At 43.6% G+C, this 17178-nt stretch overlaps 2 protein-coding genes and 1 pseudogene across 7 annotated transcripts; all 3 read left to right on the forward strand.

Moving 5' to 3' along the window:
* Nucleotides 1-139: 139 nt before the first annotated feature.
* LOC139573403 (gastrula zinc finger protein XlCGF57.1-like) lies at nucleotides 140-8532 on the forward strand. Of its 6 annotated transcripts, none has more exons than XM_071396799.1 (5): nucleotides 972-1980; nucleotides 2154-2246; nucleotides 3166-3447; nucleotides 3546-3633; nucleotides 3812-7204. In XM_071396799.1, exons 2-5 carry the CDS (start codon nucleotides 2157-2159, stop codon nucleotides 5257-5259), a joined length of 1908 nt encoding a protein of 635 aa, XP_071252900.1. In that variant the 5' UTR covers nucleotides 972-1980; nucleotides 2154-2156; the 3' UTR covers nucleotides 5260-7204. The 6 variants fall into 6 exon arrangements, 5 of the variants coding, with proteins under 5 accessions (XP_071252901.1, XP_071252900.1, XP_071252903.1 ...); XR_011674590.1 differs by lacking the exon at nucleotides 972-1980 and adding an exon at nucleotides 8472-8532 and having other exon boundaries at nucleotides 1993-2246; nucleotides 3812-8313; XM_071396800.1 differs by lacking the exons at nucleotides 972-1980; nucleotides 2154-2246 and adding an exon at nucleotides 140-965.
* LOC139573405 (multiple epidermal growth factor-like domains protein 8) lies at nucleotides 7732-12811 on the forward strand. Its single transcript, XM_071396808.1, has 6 exons — nucleotides 7732-7897; nucleotides 10033-10201; nucleotides 11190-11382; nucleotides 11575-11759; nucleotides 11960-12090; nucleotides 12672-12811. Exons 1-5 carry the CDS (start codon nucleotides 7732-7734, stop codon nucleotides 12009-12011), a joined length of 765 nt encoding a protein of 254 aa, XP_071252909.1. The 3' UTR covers nucleotides 12012-12090; nucleotides 12672-12811.
* LOC139572574 (multiple epidermal growth factor-like domains protein 8) lies at nucleotides 12425-17153 on the forward strand (annotated as a pseudogene).
* Nucleotides 17154-17178: the final 25 nt, after the last annotated feature.

Genomic DNA, 17178 nt, shown 5'->3' on the forward strand with positions numbered 1-17178 from the left:
TTGGAATAGCGTCAAATTCCTTGTTTGAAGACCATTTTATATTGTTACGTCATCGGCGGGGGAAGACTATAGGCGTTCAAAATTCGCTCTGGTTATCTCCCATTTCAGAGCGCAGAATAACTGATGCATTTACGAACGCTCAACACCCGTTGAATAGGGCCGGTGTCAGCAAACTGAGAAAAAAAACTTAATTCAGTTGTTTCCAGCAGCGCAGTTACAGTCATCAACGCTCTGGATAACATGAAAACCGCATAACCAGCTCTGCTAGGGCAAGTAAAATGGTCAGAGTGAGGTGTTATATCAATTGTTTTGGAAGTAACTAGCTAACGTTAGCCAGTTAGCTTGGGTGCTTGACTGCCGTTGTGAGGTCAGAAGGCTCGGATCAACCCTACTCCTCGGCCAGAGCGTCCAGTGTGCGCTCTAAACGCTCCGACAGCGAAAAGCTCTGAATTTACTAAAGGACAATATGACAGTTAAATAAAGGTTAAATTTACCCCCCAAAAAAGTATAAATCCTCTAAATTTACTAACGCCCCGATCGCACTCCAGAGTGAAATACGAACGCACTCTATAATGGACACTCCTGGCCTGCAGTGCAAACCGTTTTTTTCCTAGCCACCGTGTTTCTACACCTGCATTGCTTGTTGTTTGGGGTTTTAGGCTGAGTTTCTGTACCGCACTTTGATATATCAGCTGATGTAAGAAGGGTTATATAAATTGATTTGATAGGCTATTTAATTTCAGAATGTGTTACAGTTAGGTTAAGGGTCAGATTTTGATTATATTGGCTCATTGTTTTCAGGTCAGTAGGTACCCACACTTTTCTGCGAGTGTCCCTTATAAAATCCTCATCAATCAGCAGACTAAATCTTTCTACATGATTACCTGATTGGTCAGTTTACACCCATGCCAAGGAAGTGCAAACAGAGTTCTTCCGGTCACTGTGTTTGGTTTGAATCGAAGAAGGTAAGTGAAGTTATTTTGCCCGTGAACGTTTTGTGTAGAAAACAAATGTTTACTCTCATCGTTGATGTCTTTATAACAAAGTTAAACGTTAGGTGGGTGACCATTGTCAAATGTAGCTGAACAAGCTAAGTAGGAAGCTGCGTAATTTGGTTTATCCAAGTTTCGCCAAAACCACGCCACGTGATATGTGTTTTTGTAGCTAGCTCACGCCGCTTTCAACAAAAAAATTCCATCTTCTAGCTAGATTCTAGACCGCTATATCCGTAAATTAAATTAAACGCCGTTTGAAATAGCTGCCTGTCCATTTTTATTAGCCAGGCAACAGCACACATATGCCAGGTCTAATTGAGTTGTTTAAACTAGGTAAACAATTCGTGTTAACCACTTAATGTTTTGATTTGTTGGGTTTAAATGATTCTGTAATGGCTTACTGGTGTTTATATCGCCAGAAAACTGCTAGTACATATCCCTACAAATCGTGGCTTAATTAAGTAATAACTGCAGAAAATATATTTTCAAATATAATTTCAGTCAAATTAATTTAAAATGTAATACGCATACTAATAAAGAAACCTTGACGTGTAAGCGATAACACGTTAGTTAAGGAAATTAAGAAATTTCCTGAAGAATTTCCTAAGAAAATGCTGGAATTAATTAACTATGCAAAGCTGTGTGCATTAAGAAAATACACTGAACATGCAACCATTTCTAAGATTTTACTGAGTTAAGGAAATAAGTCATTTGAAATGCATTCATTGGGCCCTATGAATTTCACATGACTGGGAATACAGATATTTGTCTGTTGGTCACATATACATACAAAAAAAATGGTATGGTCGTGGATCAGAAAATCTGACTATTGAGTTGATCAGGCTGTTGATTGTGGCTTGTGGAATGTTGTCCCACTCGTCTTCAATGGCTGTGTGAAGTTGCTGGATATTGGCGGGAACTGGAACACGCTGTTGTACACAAGGATCCAGATCGTCCCAAACAGGCTCAATGGTTGACATGTCTGGTGAGTATGTAGGCCATGGAAGAACTGGGACATTTTCAGCTTCTAGGAATTGTGAAGAAATATGAGGTGAATGTGGCGGTTGAATGGCACGACAACGTGCCTCAGGATCTTGTCACTGTATCTCTGCATTCAAATTGCCAAAGATAAAATGCAGTTGTGTTCATTGTCTGTAGCTTATGCCTGCCCATGCCATAACCCCACCGCCACCATGGGGTACCGTTGACATCAGCAAACCGCTCGCCCACACGCCGTCTGCCATCTGCCCGGTACAGTTGAAACCAATGTCACACTCCCTCAACTTGAGACACCTGTGGCATTGTTGTATGACACAACTGCACCTTTTAGTGGCATTTTATTGTCCCCAGCACAAGGTGCACCTGTGTAATGATCATGTGTATGGTCCCATGTGGCTCAGTTGGTTGAGCAGGGTGCTTTCAACACCAGGGTTGTGGGCTCAATTCCCACGGGGGACCAGTACGGAGAAAAAAAACTATGAAATGTATGCACTCATGACTAATTCGCTCTGGATAGGTGTCTGCTAAATGACTAAAATGTAAATGTAATCATGCTGTTTAATCAGCTTCTTGATGTGCCACACCTGTCAGGTGGATGGATTATCTTGGCAAAGGAGGAATGCTCACTAACAGGGATGTAAACAAATTTGTGCAATTTGAGAAATAAGCTTTTTGTACATATGCAAAATTTGTGGTCTGTTTTAGCTCATGAAACATAGGACCAACACTTTTGCGTTTTATATTTTTGTTCAGTGTAGATGCCTTGCTCAAATAGAATACTGTCTCTAATAATGTCCTATTATGTAGAGTGATTTAATAAAATAAATGCCTGTGCCAATTTAAGACGACTAGTCTTGTTAGTTGAGTGATTCAAATTTTGGCTAATAATGCAGAATTGTGTGTAATCATCATTGCTTAGCAGCCTAAGTCTGCAGTGTTTGTGTGTGTGTATAGGCTGTTTTGGTCCCGGATACTCTTTTCATGGCACTTTGATACAAAGTGATTTTCATAGCGGGTAAGGAGAGCATTTTCCTAACCTTAACCACAGTCTCCTAACCTGCTACAAAAATGTCGAAGTGCCATGAGAAGAGTTTCCCTTACGGTTCCTGACCTAGTCTAGCTTGTCTTGGTTAAAGAGCATCAGCCGGAAACTGCTTCTCTTTTTACTCAGAATGCCAGTAAGGAGGATATTAGAGGCACTTTAGTCAACAAGATGAAGATCAAACAACGTTCAAAAACTAAACTACTGCACAAAAAAACCATGGGGACTAAACGCCATGGAAACCTGGGTATAACACAAACAGAACATGACCCACAGTCAGGTGATGACTCCACCGGCAGAGATGAATCAGATTGTACCCAAGCCCTCTCGAAGAGCACCAGTTCAAATCATCATTCAGATTCTAGTCCACTCCACAAGGATCCTGTGGTAGTGCTAACCAGGTTGGCTGAGGTAAGTAGGATTAGTGTTTTCTAATGTGTAGTATTGTGGCAAGATCATTAAGATTGTTAATGCATACTTGTAGTTTCTGTATCTTTCTAATCCATAAGGTGGTGGTTAAGACACTTCTGAGAGATATTAAAGTGTGTTTGGTGGAGGAGGAGACGGATGTCAGGAGGGATGAAGACAACCATGGAGGCAGGACATACTGTTTAACATACTCCAGTCTACTCCCAACAGTGCAGTTTAAATGGGTGATGGTTATTGGAACATTCATATTAATATCGGCAAGGACTATTGAATGAGGAAAATTACATTTGCCATTTTTTTCTCCCTTATCGTACCCATCTCTTCTCCCTCTATCCCTCACTCTCAGGTTCTCCTCAGTTCTTTCCTTGTCCACACTGCACCATCTCCTTTACTGACTGTTACTTCCTGGAGAACCACATCAAGACCAAACACCAGAAGCAGTACCTGGCTATGTTGAAAAGCCAAGTCTCAAAGAGTAAAAGAGTGTACGGCCCCACACACAGCTGTGCCCGCTGTAGCTGCATGTTCCATACACCACGACAGCTAGACATCCACACCCGCCAGGCCCACCCCTCTGCCCGTCCCCAGAAACCTGCCCCTCCTCGGAGAACTGGCCGTCCCCGCAGGGTTCAGGAGAAATTCCACACCTGCCCACAGTGTTCCCGCAGATTCAAGTACCTGGGCAGCCTGCTGAAGCACTGCAAGAGTTTGCACAAAATGGCCGTTGTTCTCACCAATGGACACATCAGTTGCGCGGACTGTGAGAAGAGCTTTGAGAATTGTTGGGGCCTGGGGCCTCACCGGTGTCATGAACCAGAGGGCAATAAACCTAAGTACGCTAAACAGATGGTCATTAAGGAAGTCGGCTTCCAATGCTTAGATTGTGGCAAGATCCTCACTACTCCTACAAGCCTGAACACTCACATGCGCATCCACACTGGAGAAAAGCCTTATGTCTGCAAGGAGTGCGGCAAGCGCTTCTCAGGTACAGGCGCTTACCGTTATCACTTGTTAATACACAATGGGGTCAAGCCATTCAAATGTCAGGACTGCGGGAAGGATTTTAAACAGAAGTACCTCCTCAGGAAGCACATGACTGTTCACTCTGGTGAGAGGAAGTACTCCTGCTCCCAATGCGACAGGCAGTTTGCATACAGGGAGAGTCTGAAGCTTCACCTGCGCACACACTCCGGGGCGAGACCTTTCAAATGTACTGTGTGTGGTAAAGACTTTGCTGACAAAGGTTATCTGAAGATGCATCTGAAGATCCACAACAACCAGAAAAACTACCATTGTGGGGTTTGTGGGCAGAAGTTCATACGGATTGGGGTGCTGAACGTACACCTGCGCTCACACACCGGTGAGAGGCCTTACCACTGCACAGTGTGTGACAAGCAATTTGCCCGACTCGACCACCTGAAGAACCACCAGCGCACTCACACAGGTGAGAAACCATACACCTGTACCGAGTGCGGTAAAAGCTTCGCTCAGTCTGGAGATCTGACCAAACACAAGCGCCTCCACACTGGGGAGAGGCCATTTGAATGTTCTGAATGCCACAAACGCTTTATCTGCTCTGCTTCTCTGACCCTGCACATGAGGACCCACACTCACCGTGACGTAAAGCCGTACTCCTGCCAAGAGTGTGGGAAGAGCTTTTATGAACAGAGTCATGTGAACGGCCACATGAAAATCCACAAGGGGAAACGTTATTCCTGCCCCCACTGCTTTATCAGCTTTGCTCGCAAGTCCAACCTCTCCAAACACCTGCTTAGACGTCATAAATCTAAATGATAATGATGTATATTAACATAACACCTTTTATGAAACTCCGTTACTCTTATGAATTAAATGGAGGGGAGTCTGATCTCTTTAGTCAGTGATCGATGTGTGACAACAAATTCTAACGAAATTTTGCCCCCCTGTTTATGATAACTTCACAATGTTTTATCAATCCTCCAGTTGGGTCACAGTGAGCTCTGTGTATTGGGACAGTGACACGTTTTGTTTCTCCTGCAGCACTTTGGATTTGAAATTATACAATGACTGAGGTTGAAGTGCAGACTCAGCTTTAATTTGAGGGTATTTTCATCCATATCAGGTGAACCGCTTAGAAAGAACAGGACGTTTTGTACATATCCCCCCTTTTTTAAGGGAAACGTTAAATTATTTGGTCCCATATTCCTAGCACGCAATGCTTACATTAGGCTTGTGACTGGATGTGTTTGCTGTTTATTTTGGTTTGTCAGAGTATTTTGTGCTCAATAGAAATTCATGGTAAATAATGTATTGTCACTTTTATTATAAATTAGAATAGTGTATGTGTTCTATATTAGTGGCTACCATGATTACGGATACAACTAAATGAATTGTGATTAATGAGTGAGAACGTTAGAGGCATAAATATCATACCCCCTCAAAATGCTAACCTCCCGTTATTGTAATGGTAAGATGTTCGCATGTCTTAGGGGTATGATATTTGTGCGTCTGTACTCTAGCTTTCTCACTCATTATTCAGGACTATCCGTAATCATTGTAGCATCCAACAAGTTTGTAGAGTAACAATCTTGTTGTAATCAATATGTGCTAGGACAATAGGACCAAATACTACACTTTTGACTACTTTTACTACACAAAAGGAATTTGTACCAATTATTTTAGCCCCCCCTATTTTAGGGGACTATGTTCAAAAAGTGGTGTAAATTTCTAAACCGTTCATATGGATAAAAATACTAATTAAAGCTGACAGTCTGCACTTTAACCTAATAATCATTGTATAATTTCAAAAACAAAGTGCTGTAGGTACAGAGCCAAAAGAACAAAACAAAAATTCACTGCCCCAATACTTTTGGAGCTCAGTGTACATTAGGTTGTTACTTTTATTGCTCTTTTGTTTTATGGATGTTTGTTTAACCAGTTCAATGTAATCTACATAATCCCCAAAAGTAATTATCACGAGGGCCATAAATGATAACTAGTAATGTTGCATACTCAAAGAAAGGTATAAAAAAAAAAATCACTTCTGGTATATATAAAAAAGTTATAGATTGCTGAGGTGGACAATAGCTCAAGTACACACAGTACAAATATGATACAATTCTGAAATGTTATGTATTTCCTATTTGACAAAATTGTATGAATAGGGCTTTGAAATTACTATTCTTTCTAAATATTGCTTAAATTATAAAATGACACTAAGATTTCATCTTCCTTATAACTGTAAAATACATATTTGTTTAGTGTTAGAGAATTCATATTTTCTGGAGGTTTCTCTTGTTCATAATGTCTGACCCCCATTGCTGTGAACATCTCATAGAGCTCTAGCTTGACTATATTCACTTTTTAGGAACACTCCTTTCATCTCATGTTAATTCAGATTTGAAAGAAAAAAGATGTTTAGATTATTGGCTATAAATCAATCTCTGAATGTGCTACTGTAATGAAACCACTGTCCTGCTGCGCTATGATGTAAGGATGGCAAGCATGTGCTTTGTCAGTAGTTGTGATATATGGTTCAGCCAGGAGTTGGACAGTCGGAAGAGCGATTTGAAATGGTAGAAGGGACATCCCAGCTTCAAATGGTGTAAGATTTCACATCCTATGTCACGCAGGGTCGGAACTGGTACCAGAACCACACAGGTCCCCAAACAAGGGACCTTATGTCTAAGAGGTTATAAACACCAATTAAAAAATATATATATATTTGCTCTGTATAAAAATAAATAACTTATGTACAGAAGATGGTTTCATGAATGATTGACCTGTGGATCAGTAGGTGATAATAAATTCTGAAAGATTGTCAGTTTTTTTTTTTTTGCTTTGTAGTGTATTTTTGGAAGAAGAGGAGCTTATATGTGAAGGTCACTCCCCTAGTATTGTTATAAACATGACTTTTAATGAAGGTTACTTACATAGAGACCACATTTGTTTCAGTCCATAAGCCATCATTGACCTGCACTGATTGATTTTTATTGCATTACCAAACATTTGAACATGGTAGACAAGCATGTAGTATTCATTCTCTCTGTGTGTATATACAGGGCATTCGGGAAAGTATTTGGAACCCTTAACTTTTTCCACATTTTGTTATGTAACAGCCTTGTTCTAAAATGGATAAGTGTGCCCGCAGATTCCTGTACCTGAATTTTTGGGGACTGGGGCCTCATTGGTGTCACGAACCAGAGGGCAATAAACCTAAGGACACTAAGCCTTTGATATGTCTGGAAGTCGGCTTCCATTGCTCCGAGTGGCAAGATCCTCACAACTATGAGCCTGAACACTCACGTGCGCATCCACAACGGAGAGAAACCTTACGAATGCAAGGAGTGCGGCAAAATATTCACGAAGGGCAGCAGTTTAGGCAAACACCTGCTCACCCAGTGCTCTCTGCATCGCCTGGCCCTGGTGTGCTGCCAGCAGGGAGGCCTCGACGGTGAGGGGAACAGAAATGAATAGACCTTTTAGAATATAGTTTTTTTTTTTAAGATTGAATAATAGATCCTCGCCCACTGTGTGTGTAACTGACAGTTAGACTTACAGGTTATGTCGTTGTTTTGTGTTTGAATTGTTTACGTGTCCGCTGTGCGGGGGAAATGATAAGACAAGCGGAACTACGTAGCTAATAACTGTTGTAACGGGGATCCTTATTGTAGCAACACACTTTTGGAGGGAAGGCAATCCCGCGCTGTGTTAGCTAAGTTTTCATGTCATCGGGTGTAGTTCATAAAGTTTGAAGCGTGTATGTTAGGATGGTAACGTTATAATAATTAAGGATGAAGCGTGAATTCATGCCAGGAATAATAAGTGTGAAGTTTGATTTCCTCCCTTCTGTAATAAGCAGCCAATGAGGTATTTTTCCTTTATTCATGTGTTTAATCTGATACTGTTATAGCGCCGGCTAAACTGTTTATGTATGTAAACACTTCAGAGTTATACCAAGCTAATAAGTCACTCGTAAGATAAGGTTGTAAGAGTGTGCTTAACTGTATTTTTCATTTACTTTATAGTTCTCACGGAAGGTGATAATTCTGACTAAATCTACAGAATAAAGCCGCCAGTTAAAATCAAGGAACGGTTGTGCTCGTGGTTACTGGAGGGAGCTATAGTGTGTTTGTAAGTTTTAGAATACCTACTCATTCAAGACTTTTTCTTTATTTTTACTTTTTTCTACATTGTAGAGTAATAGTGAAGACATCAAAACTGAAATAACACAAGGAATCATGTAGTAACCAATAAAGTGTTAAACATGTATTTTATATTTGAGATTCTTCAAATTGCCTTGACAGCTTTGCACACTCTTGCCATTCTCTCAACCAGCTTTATGAGGTCACCTGGAATGCATTTCAATTAACTGATGTGTCTTCTTAAAAGTTAATTTGTGGAATTACTTTCCTTCTTAATGCGTTTGAGCCAATCAGTTGTGTTGTGACAAGGTAATGGGGGTATACAGAGGAAAGCCCTATTTGGTAAAATACCAAGTCCATATTATGGCAAGAACAGCTCATCATTACTTTAAGACATGAAGGTCAGTCAATACGGAACATTTCAAGAACTTTGAAAGTTTCAAGTGCAGTTGCAAAAACCATCAAGCACTATGATGAAACTGGCTCTCATGAGGACCGCCACAGGAACGGAAGACCCAGAGTTACCTCTGCTGCAGAGGATAAGTTCATTAGAGTTACCAGCCTCAGAAACTGCAGCCCAAATAAATGCTTCACAGAGTTCAAGTAGTAGACACGTCTCAACATCAACTGTTCAGAGGAGACTGTGTGAATCAGGACTTCATGGTTGAATTGCTGTAACTAAACCACTACTAAAGCACACCAATAATAAGAGACTTGCTTGGGATAAGAAACACGAGCAATGGACGTTAGACCGGTGGAAATTTGTCCTTTGGTCTGGAGTCCAAATTGGAGATTTTTGGTTCCAACCGCTGTCTTTGTGAGACGTGGTGTGGGTGAATGGATGATCTCCGCATCTGTATTTCCCACAATAAAGCATGGAGGTGTTATGGTGTGGGGGTGGTTTGCTGGTGACACTGTCTGATTTATTTAGAATTCAAGGCACATTTAACCAGCATGGCTACGACAGCATTCTGCAGCGATACACCATCCCATCTGATTTGGGCTTTGTGGGACTATCATTTGTTTTTCAACAGGACAATGACCCAACACAACTCCAGGCTGTGTAAGGGCTATTTTACTAAGAAGGATCCCCCGAATACCCCGACCTCAACCAAATTGAGATGGTTTGGGTTGAGTTGGATCATAGATTGATTTGATTTCTACATGATTCCATATGTGTTATTTCATAGTTTTGATGTCTAAACTATTATTCTACAATGTAGAAAATAGTAAAAATAAAGAAAAACCCTTAAATTAGTATGTGTTCTAAAACTTTTTGCCGGTAGTGTATATATATATATATACATATATTTATAAAATATAAGAGCTTTATAGAATATAACTTTATTGTCCAACATTTAGGGTTATATTCTCTAGTCCCAATAACTATTTAAAGTTACCTCTTCTCCTCACTTTCCCCTGTGTGTGTGCGTGCATGTGTCAGGTGTGAGTGAGGGAGTGTGTGTCCAGAGAAACAGCAGCTGGTCCTTCCTCCACTGCCCAGAGGAGGATGAGTGTGCCAACGGCCACCACCACTGTAACATCACCCAGGACTGCCATGACCTGACCCAGGGATACCACTGCACCTGCAAGCAGGGCTACGTTCTCAGCCGGTAGGAAGCCACACGTCACAATCATCATTAACGGCAGAAGAAGTAGCACTTGGATACCTCAGCAGCTATACACACACAACCTCATCATCATTACATCATCACAATCATCAGTACTACCACTCCACCTGTCCTGCAAACACGGCTACATATTCAGTTGGTATACATACATAGTATCCTGAAAAGGTTCTACAGCTGTACCATTGAGAGCATATTGACTGGCTACATCATTGCTTGGTATGGCAATAGCACCGACCTCGATCGTATGGCGCTACATAGGGTTTTGGGACAGCCCAGTACATCATTGGGGCCGAGCTCCCTGCCATCCAGGACATCTATATTAGGAGGTGTGGAAGGAAGGCATCAAGTCTGACACCAACAGGCTCTTGAACAGCTTCTATCCCCAAACAATAAGACTGATAATTAGCTACCAAAATAACTACACAGACTGAGTTTGTCCTGTATCTTTATTGACCTTTTATTTCAATATTTTCACTCTCACAGGGCCCTACACACTCACACACTGTCACTCCAACACACACACACAAACACTCACTCCATCATCTGCTCACTCACACATTATATGCACATACATTTATACTGACTCTACACAACAAGCTGCTGCTACTCTGTTTATCTTAAATCCTGTTGCCTAGTCCCCTTATCCCTATACATATCTACCTCCATCACTCCAGTATCCCTGCACATGTAAATATGGTATTGGAACAGACTTTTTAAATATTTCCTGTATATAGTATCCTTCTTGCTTACTTTATTGCTTATTTCATATTTCCTCTTCTTATTTCTTGTTTTTTTCTAGTAATACATTGATTATTGCATTGTTGGGTTTTGAGTTTGCAAGAAAGGCATTTCACTGTACTTGTGTATGTGACATAGAAACTTGAAAACAAACAGGGCTACATATTCAGTAGGTATACATCCATAGTATCCGTTTAAGTTTCTCCTCTTTCTCTCTACTCCCTCCCTGCAGTGTGTCAGGCCAGTGTGAGCCGGTCTGTGCTCAGGGCTGTGTCAACGGGACCTGTGTGTCCCCGGGAGTGTGTCAGTGTCACTTTGGCTTTGTGGGGGACAATTGCTCGTCTCAGTGTCGCTGTAACAAACACAGCAACTGTAAAGGAGTGTCTGAGCCTGACAAGTGTCTGGAGTGTAAAAACAACACTATGGTGAGTGGGGCAGACACACACACACACACAGTATTTAAACTGTAAGATTATGCATGTCACAGCCCAATGTGTTTCTTGAGTAACAAAACACTAGTGACACACTGGTGCTGATCCCAGGTCAGATTCCCAGTTCATTCAGTGTATCATATACTGATGATTATGTGGTTTGTGGCTCTCTCTCTCTTGTTCCAGGGTGATCACTGTGAGAAGTGTAAGCCCCTGTATGTGGGGTCGGCGGTGGGTGGGGGGACGTGTCGCCCCTGTCGGGAGTTCTGCAGGGGGAACAGCGCAGTGTGTCTGTCCCGGGACGAACACAAGAGGGCGCTAGACCACCCCCAAGACCACCCTCTGGACCCAGACAGCGTAAGTGACTCACTGTCTGTTTTAGTTCATTTATATGTTCTCTCCATCTTGCTTTGAGTTTACTAATGGATTACGTTTGATCTAATCAACAGCATCTTTTGTGGTCATATCATGATTTATGTGCCAGCTAGAAACTCACTGTATAGGAACAGGTATACCATCTTGGATGTCATTTAACTACATTTCTCTTGTTGAACTCCCTCTCCTTTATCAGATTGTTCAGTGGGTGTCGGAGGGTCCTACAGAGGACTCAGCGGTTTGTGTGAGCTGCCAGAACAACAGCGTGGGGGACAAGTGTGAGAGCTGCCTCAGCGGCTACTTCCTACTGCAGGGGAACTGTGACAAGTGAGTAGTGATTCCTTTAAAATTAACTAGCCACATCTAATTCACTTGTAATCAGTGGTGGAAAAAGTACTAAAATCTCATACTTGAATAAAAGTAAAGATACCTTAATATAAAATTACTCGAAGTAAAAGTGAAAGTCACCCAGTAAAAGTATTTGGTTTTAAATATACTTAAGTATCAACAGTAAATGTAGTTGCTGTTCTCTCTCCTGTTCCAGGGTGATCACAGTGAGAAGTGTAAGCCCCTGTATTTGGGGTTGGCAAGGGGACATGCCTGTCTGTTTTAGTTCATTTATATGTTCTCTCCAACTTGCTTTGAGTTCATTATTAATCACATGCTCCGAATACAACAGGTGTGGACCTTATAGTGAAATGCTTTCTTACGAGCTCCTAACCAACAATGCAGTTTTAAAAAATACGGATAAGAATAAGAAATAAAGTAACAAGTAATTCAAGAGAATTATGTGCTAGCTAGACACTCACTGTGTAGGAATCGGTATACCATCTTGGATGTCATTTAACTGCATTTCTCTTGCACTTGTATTTCTTGTTTCTTCTCCCTCTCTGGAATCCTTCTCGCAGTGCGCCAAGTGCAAAGACTCCTTCAACGGCACGCCGGTAAATGAGCACCAGTGCTACCAGCAGTTCATCGTGGACAATGAGTGCTGTGTCGACCCCCACCAACCGCAATCTGCCCAAGGGAAGCACCGTCTTCTTCGCTGCCCAGCCAAAGTTCACCAACGTGGACATCCGGGTCACCATCGACGTGACCTTCGGGGAGGTGGAGGTGTACGTGTCCAACTCCCATGACACCTTCATCGTAGAAGTGGACCTCCACACAGGCATCCACGCCATCAAGATCGAGGACGAGTCGGCGGCCCGAGGTGGGGCGAGCGGGGGGGATAAGGAGACGCCTCCATCACCTATGAAGGTGTATGCCAACTCCTAATCCAGCCTGGGTGGGCCCATGCTCCCCAACACCCCCTTGCAGCTCCACGCCAAGCCCCAGGGGGCGGACAGGGAGGTACGGGAGGCCAAGACGGAGGGGCTCATCTCCTACATCACGGTGTGGAAGCCCCAGACGGTGCTGATTGTTCGAGGTGTCCGTGACCGCGTGGTCATCACCTTCCCCCATGAGGTCCACTCCCTGAAGTCCAGCCGCTTCTACATCGCCCTGCGCGGTGTAGGCACAGAGGAGAGACGGGGCGAGTCCCAGGGCCTGCTCTTCCTCCGCCAGGACCAGGCCCACATCGACCTGTTCGTCTTCTTCTCCTGCTTCTTCCTCTTCCTCTGCGTCCTCCTCTGGAAGATCAAGCAGTTCATGGACTTCCGCCGAGAGCAGAGGCGTCATATCCAGGAAATGACCAAGATGGCGTCCAGGCCTTTCGCCAAGCTCACTGTCTATTTGGAGCCAGATGAGCCCCAGCTCTCATCAGGGGGCGGAGGGGTGGGGGGCAGTGCCGTGTCCCTGGCCCATGCACGCACAGGCAAGCTGGGGGCCGTTGTAGTTGGCCAGAGGGGGCGAGCTGGAGCCGTCTCCTACAAATACGAGTCAGGCGCAGGCCTCACCGTCCACCATCACCACCACCTTACCCTGGGCGGAGGGGGCAACAGTGGGCAACATCTGCCCCTGCATTACCTCAACACCCACCACTATGTCCCCACCACCGCCAACACCACGGCCTCACACCACGGCCTCACACCACCACCACCCATCCTCCCACAGCGGCTACCAACACTTCTGCCGCTCCGACCCCTTCCTGTCCCAGCTCATGGGCTTCTCCTACTCCACCTTCAAGGTGGCCACGGTCCTCATCCAGCTGCCGGGGGGCATCCTGGCCCCTAATCGCGCCTGCCTGGGGTCCGCCCTGGTCACACTACGGCAGAATCTCCAGGAGTACTGTGGTCACGGCAATGGAGGGGGACACCCCGGGGCGGGAGGGGAGCGCAAAGGCCTGCTAGGGCATCAGCACCTCACCACCATGGCTATGTAGAGGGGGGGCGAACATGTGCTTTATACCCCAAAAAGTGACAATCAAACATTGCCAATAAAAACAAGAGATAGAAGGCTTAGTCCACCTGGATGTGCAACATCGAATTGACAGGATAGGAATAAAGAAAGTGATGCTTGTTTGTCAGATGTTTTTTTATATCATGGCAGTAATGATGAGTGAAATTAATTATAACTTAATATATGGTAGGCTTTTAAGCTATGTTTATTAACTCAAAACCCTAAGTATATATTTGTACATGTTCATTCACATGACCTGTTACATGGTTCTTTATCGGTTTCTGTTGTATTTGTTTCTCTGCTCATCTGTCTCCAGTTCTTATGCATTTGTGAACTCCCAGGACTACACTAAACAATCCTGTTGTGTATCGTTTCCTATTGTGAGGCTTATGGAGCACATATTTAGCAAAGCAACACTTTTGACACATTTCATGTCTTTTAAATATATTTTGTTACAAATGAAGGATTTAACTAGGTTGTTATTGTAGTATCTGGGATCTACATCTGTTTATATTAGTTACTATGCTGTTACTAAGCAGTGATGTATTACGGCAGTGTTACGCTACTACACCTAATAGGAAATGCACATGCGCACTATTGTGCCGGGAACTGTAGAGCACGAGAGGTTTTGACTAAACGAAATCTAATTGTACTCCCGTCTCCTGCCAGTCCAGAACATCTCAAAGGTCTAAGCCAAGTTGCTACAGATGTGGGGGAGATAATCATCAGCACAGTGAATGTCGATTCCAAAATGAAAAGTGCCACAATTGTGGAAAGGTTGGACATTTACAGAGAGTGTGTAAAGCCTCAAAACGCACAGCAAGAGCGCACAAAGTGTCAGACGCAGCACAAGAAGAGGAAGGTACAACTGAAACAGTATTGGAACTGTTCACAGTGTACACAGCTCAACAACAAAAAGATGGAATCTATCTCAACATGGAGTTAGTGGGAAAACCAGTAAAAATGCAGCTGGACACCGGAGCGTCTGTATCTCTGGTTCCAGAGAGACTCTACAAAGGAAAACTGAAAGAGTGCCCTCTTCAGCCAGCGTCCATCCGCCTTTCTTCATACACTGGTGACACTATTCCTGTGTTAGGGCAGATCCAGGTACCAGTCCGGTATGAGGGGAAGGAGTGGACGCTACCGCTTGTCATTGTTAAAGGAGAAAAATCAGCCTTGCTAGGCAGAAACTGGCTACAAAAGATCAAGTTGAACTGGGGAGAAATCTTCAGTCTGAGAAATGACAAACCAGTGAGTCAGGCTACACTCACTAACATGCTGGAGAAGCACAAATAACTTTTCAAAGATGGCTACGGCGAAATACAAGACTTCACAGCAAAAGTCAGAGTGCAAGAAGGAACCAAGCCTATCTTTCACAAACCACGTCCAGTTCCCTATGCTCTTAAGGGAGCAGTAGAGAAGGAACTGGACCGCCTACAGAAGAATAACATAATCACGAAAGTAGCGAGGAGCGACTGGGCCGCTCCGATTGTTGTTGTCCCAAAGAAAGACAAGACCGTCAGAATGTGCGGTGACTACAAGGTCACAGTAAATCGCTGCATACTACCAGAGGAATATCCACTACCAAACGCTGAAGATTTGTTTGCCACTCTAGCTGGTGGGAACGGAGTCAGAACAGTCTCTGACCATCAATACTCACAAGGGGCTATTCAGATTCAATCGCTTGGCCTATGGAATCTCGACAGCTCCAGCGATATTCCAACACACAATGGATCAGATCTTGGACGGTATCGACAATGTTGTGTGCTTCATGGACGACATCCTCGTGTCAGCACCAACCATTGGAGAGCACCTTATATCTGACACGACCATCAATCTTCTCAGACACCTGTTCGCATCCTTTGGACTAGTCAAGGAGCTCGTATCGGACAATGGCCCTCCTTTCACGTCAAACGATTTTGAAATGTTTCTCAAGAACAACAGAGTAAGGCACATCCTGTCACCACCTTAACATCCGGCATCAAACGGAGCAGCGGAGAGAGCCGTGCAAACCTTTAAGAAGGCCTGGACTAGACTCGAGGTTCAGTCTGTGCCCACCCACCAAAGGCTTCCCCGGTTCCTGTTTACTTACCGTAACACACCACACACAGTAACGGAATGTACACCAGCTGAACTGTTTCTGAGACGCCAACCACGTACCCGCCTGACATTGTTGAAACCAGACTTGTCAAGCACTGTGGCAAAGCACCAGCTACAGCAGAAGAAAGTTCATGACAGACACTCAAAGACTGTCAGAGAATTCAAAGAGGGAGAGAGGGTGATGGTACGTGATTTCAGACACCCCAAGCGCCTGTGGAACTCAGTTGTGATCTTGCAACGCAGAGGACCTTTGACATACCAAGTCCAAATTGGTCATCGCCAGGTCAACGTTCATGTGGATCATCTGCTACGGTCCAACGCCCCAGCAGAGACATGCCCGAGAGAACAAGAACAAAAACGACCCCCAGGACTATTCTCCTGACTGTGGACGTACGGGAGAGACAGAGCCTGACCTTCCACCCGAACCTGGCCCACCACCGGAAGCCCAGGAGGAGCGGAGATATCCTATTCGACAGCGAAGGGCACCTCAAAAGCTTGACCTGTGAGTTGAGCTGTTTAAGGAGGTAACAGACAGTAAAACAAACAAACACTTTAATATGTCCTAGATAAAAGGAAAGAAAAAGGACATTACCTGGGTTAGTTATTAGGACATAAACTCCATCTTCGGGGCAGAATATTCCCCAGGATTTGTGCTGGGCTCTGAAAAGTCTGCTTCAACCCAGTAGTTGAAAAATGTTTAAGAATGCATTGTTCAGATATGGCATTAGTAGTTCCCTAACATATTTACCTTGTTCTCTGGGAGTTAAACACTATGGGGGAGGAGTGTGGTATCTGGGATCTACATCTGTTTATATTAGTTACTATACTGTTACTAAGCAGTGATGTATTACGGCAGTGTTACGTTACTACACCTAATAGGGAATGCACATGTGCACTATTGTGCCGGGAACTGTAGAGCACGAGAGGTTTTGACTAAACGAAATCTAACTGTACTCCCGTCTCCTGCCTGGTCATTTC

Source organism: Salvelinus alpinus, chromosome 4 (assembly GCF_045679555.1).
Source record: "Salvelinus alpinus chromosome 4, SLU_Salpinus.1, whole genome shotgun sequence".
In the NCBI taxonomy this organism is placed as follows: Eukaryota; Metazoa; Chordata; class Actinopteri; order Salmoniformes; family Salmonidae; genus Salvelinus; species Salvelinus alpinus.

Bases quoted from the DNA above. Each gene is read 5' to 3' on its own strand.
- LOC139573403 (XM_071396799.1), top strand. From the start codon at position 2,157: ATGCCTGCCCATGCCATAACCCCACCGCCACCATGGGGTACCGTTGAC. The intron at 2,247-3,165 runs GTACAGTTGAAA...CTTTTTACTCAG, and splicing joins CGCCGTCTGCCATCTGCCCG to AATGCCAGTAAGGAGGATAT. The intron at 3,448-3,545 runs GTAAGTAGGATT...CTAATCCATAAG, and splicing joins TGCTAACCAGGTTGGCTGAG to GTGGTGGTTAAGACACTTCT.
- LOC139573405 (XM_071396808.1), top strand. From the start codon at position 7,732: ATGAGCCTGAACACTCACGTGCGCATCCACAACGGAGAGAAACCTTAC. The intron at 10,202-11,189 runs GTAGGAAGCCAC...CCCTCCCTGCAG, and splicing joins CAGGGCTACGTTCTCAGCCG to TGTGTCAGGCCAGTGTGAGC. The intron at 11,383-11,574 runs GTGAGTGGGGCA...CTCTTGTTCCAG, and splicing joins AGTGTAAAAACAACACTATG to GGTGATCACTGTGAGAAGTG.